At 50.8% G+C, this 2,381-nt stretch overlaps 1 protein-coding gene across 2 annotated transcripts in view; it reads right to left on the bottom strand.

Moving 5' to 3' along the window:
- Positions 1 to 887, bottom strand: part of SLC35A1 (solute carrier family 35 member A1) — a 66,273-nt gene extending 65,386 nt beyond the window's left edge. The window contains exon 1 of one of the 2 annotated variants that reach the window (XR_002830847.1): positions 340 to 887. Coding sequence is in view for 1 of the 2 variants with exons in the window: in XM_006095357.3 (XP_006095419.1) it covers positions 340 to 355 (16 nt within the window). In the remaining variant the exon portion in view is untranslated. The remainder of the gene's footprint in view (positions 1 to 339) is intronic. The other variant, XM_006095357.3, reaches the window with a different exon arrangement.
- Positions 888 to 2,381: the final 1,494 nt, after the last annotated feature.

Below are 2,381 nucleotides of genomic sequence, written 5' to 3'. Positions count from 1 at the left end.
CCGGGGGGCGTGCGCGCCGGGCCGGGACCGCTCCCGCCGGGAGCCGCGGGTCCAGCAGGGACTGTGCCCGGCGCTGCCCCGGCCCGTCTGACTTGGTTCCCACCCACCCGGCTCGTTGGGGCCGACGCGGTCTGGAGCCGCCGAGCGATCCCGCGCGGAGGCAGCCGCAGTGGGAGGCCGCCTGCCCGGACCAGCGGCGGCGCGGACTCCCGGGGGCGGCTCCGCACGCACTGCTGATGCCGGCGCCTCCGCCGAGCCCCGCGGCGCCGAGGGTGCTGCCGAGCGCTGGCACTCCTCTGCCGCCCCCGCGCCCTCCCCCATTCCCGGCCCCAGGCTCACCTTTCGCCGCTGCCATCTTCCCCGACAGCCCCGCGCGGAACTGACGCGCGCTCCTCCGCGCCCGCACGCAGAACACCCGGGACCGCCTCCGTCGTCATAGAGACGAAGCGCTCGGCCTAGAGAGCCTGGCGGCCGCCCGCTTCCCGGCCATCCAGGGACAAGGATTAGACACGGAAACCCGTGCCACTCCCGACAGTGAGACGTTACGGCTGGAGGAGAGGCCTTGCTGACAAGTGCGTAAAACTCGATGGGAAGGCGTCTTCTGTGAACTACAACCCCCAAGGGAGTGGAGCCAAGGGAGCGGAGCGTTGCCTTCTGGGAATTGTAGTCCAAAGCAAGTTGTCAGCAAATAAGGATTTGCGGTTAGTCTTCCTGATTCTTGTAGGTCGAAGCTATTGCAGAAACTCCCACAACTCATAACAGAAACTACTTTCGGCAACGTTGTAACTTCCAGCAAGTCCATTCCCTTCCAATGTCACCTCTTACTTAACCTAAACAATTTACATTACATACTGTTCAGAAGTCTTGTGCCTGTGTCCTTATAGTCAGCATTATCATCCTGTATAATAATCCTATATAATAAAAGGCTAATATGCAAATCAACCGAATGGCGGAACAACTGGTTGCTATGACGTGCACTGACCACCAGGGGGCAGACGCCCAATGCAGGAGCTGCCCCCTGGTGGTCAGTGTGCTCCCACAAGGGGAGTGTCACTCAGTGGTGCCGGGAGCCTCTCCCGCCTCCTCGTCATTTGGACATCCTCCCCCCCCCCCCCCCCCAAGGGCTCCCGGACTGCAAGAGGGCGCAGGCCGGGCTGAGGGACCACCCCCCAGTGCACAAATGTCGTGCACCGGGCCTCTCATTGATTATAATTACCTAGCCAGACAGTCTAACTACACTATCGTTGCACAACAAAAGGGCTTCAAAAATATTAGACGTGTCAACTGGCATTTACTTCAACCTCTATAATCTCCACTTTCAATAGAGGATATTAATTAGCATTAGCAATGTTAGAAATAATTTATTGGCAAAATGAATGTCATTCAAGATATGTGAATTGGTTAAAAATACTACAAAGGTACTTCATCCCTCAAAGGAACAGGGGTACAAGATTCTGAGATGCACAGCAGGTTACACCTTCTGTAGAATATTTCCAAAATGACTTTAAAGGTTTGAGTAGTTGATGTTATATACTATTTTCTTATCATCAGATATACATACAGATATATCTAGTCTATTAACATTATTGGAAAATTTTGCCATATTAGCATCTCATTAATTTTAGGAGGCTCCTAGGAGACCACAGTTGACTTTGTACAGTTGATTAATCTCATTTGGAACAGCGTTGGACCTTCCCTCTACCTGGTTGTATGTGTGTCCACTAGTGTTAATCAGCTCTTCCTGTATTGATACATTTCTCACTTGTAGAATTATTCAGTTCCCTGCTGTGTGTGTGTTCTTATACATACACACACACACAAAAACACGTGTACTTGAAATTACTTTTAAAAATTAAAATATTCTATCATATTCATTCTTTTGTCTTACAACTAATGCTTTGTACAGTTTGGCTCTTTCTGTTTCGAGTATCATTATAGTCTCAGTTTGGATTAATTAACTATAATTATTCTCCCTTTTGATGCTCCAAGGACTCTAGTGTGGCCCTTGTAAGCCTACGCATTTCTTGAAGCTTACACACGATTTTTTTTAAAATATATTTTATTGACTTTTTACTGAGAGGAAGGAAGAGAGATCGAGAGCCAGAAACACCGATGAGAGAGAAACATCGATCAGCAGCCTCCTGCACATCTCCCACTGGGGATGTGCCCACAACCCAGGTACATGCCCTTGACCGGAATCGAACCCGGGACCCTTCAGTCCACAGGCCGACACTCCATCCACTGAGCCAAACCGGCGTCGGCTTACACACGATTTTTGAAGCATTCTTTTTCATTCTAGCAACAAGAGGTTCCAGGCCAATCCTGATTTTTCGGTGTTCAGTGTCCTGGACTCCACAACACTTCAAGGAACTACATGGTTC

The sequence above is a fragment of the Myotis lucifugus genome, unplaced genomic scaffold, assembly GCF_000147115.1.
Source record: "Myotis lucifugus unplaced genomic scaffold, Myoluc2.0 scaffold_152, whole genome shotgun sequence".
In the NCBI taxonomy this organism is placed as follows: Eukaryota; Metazoa; Chordata; class Mammalia; order Chiroptera; family Vespertilionidae; genus Myotis; species Myotis lucifugus.
The sequence above is the reverse complement of the archived record's forward strand: the minus strand, read 5'-3'. Positions and strand labels throughout refer to the sequence as shown.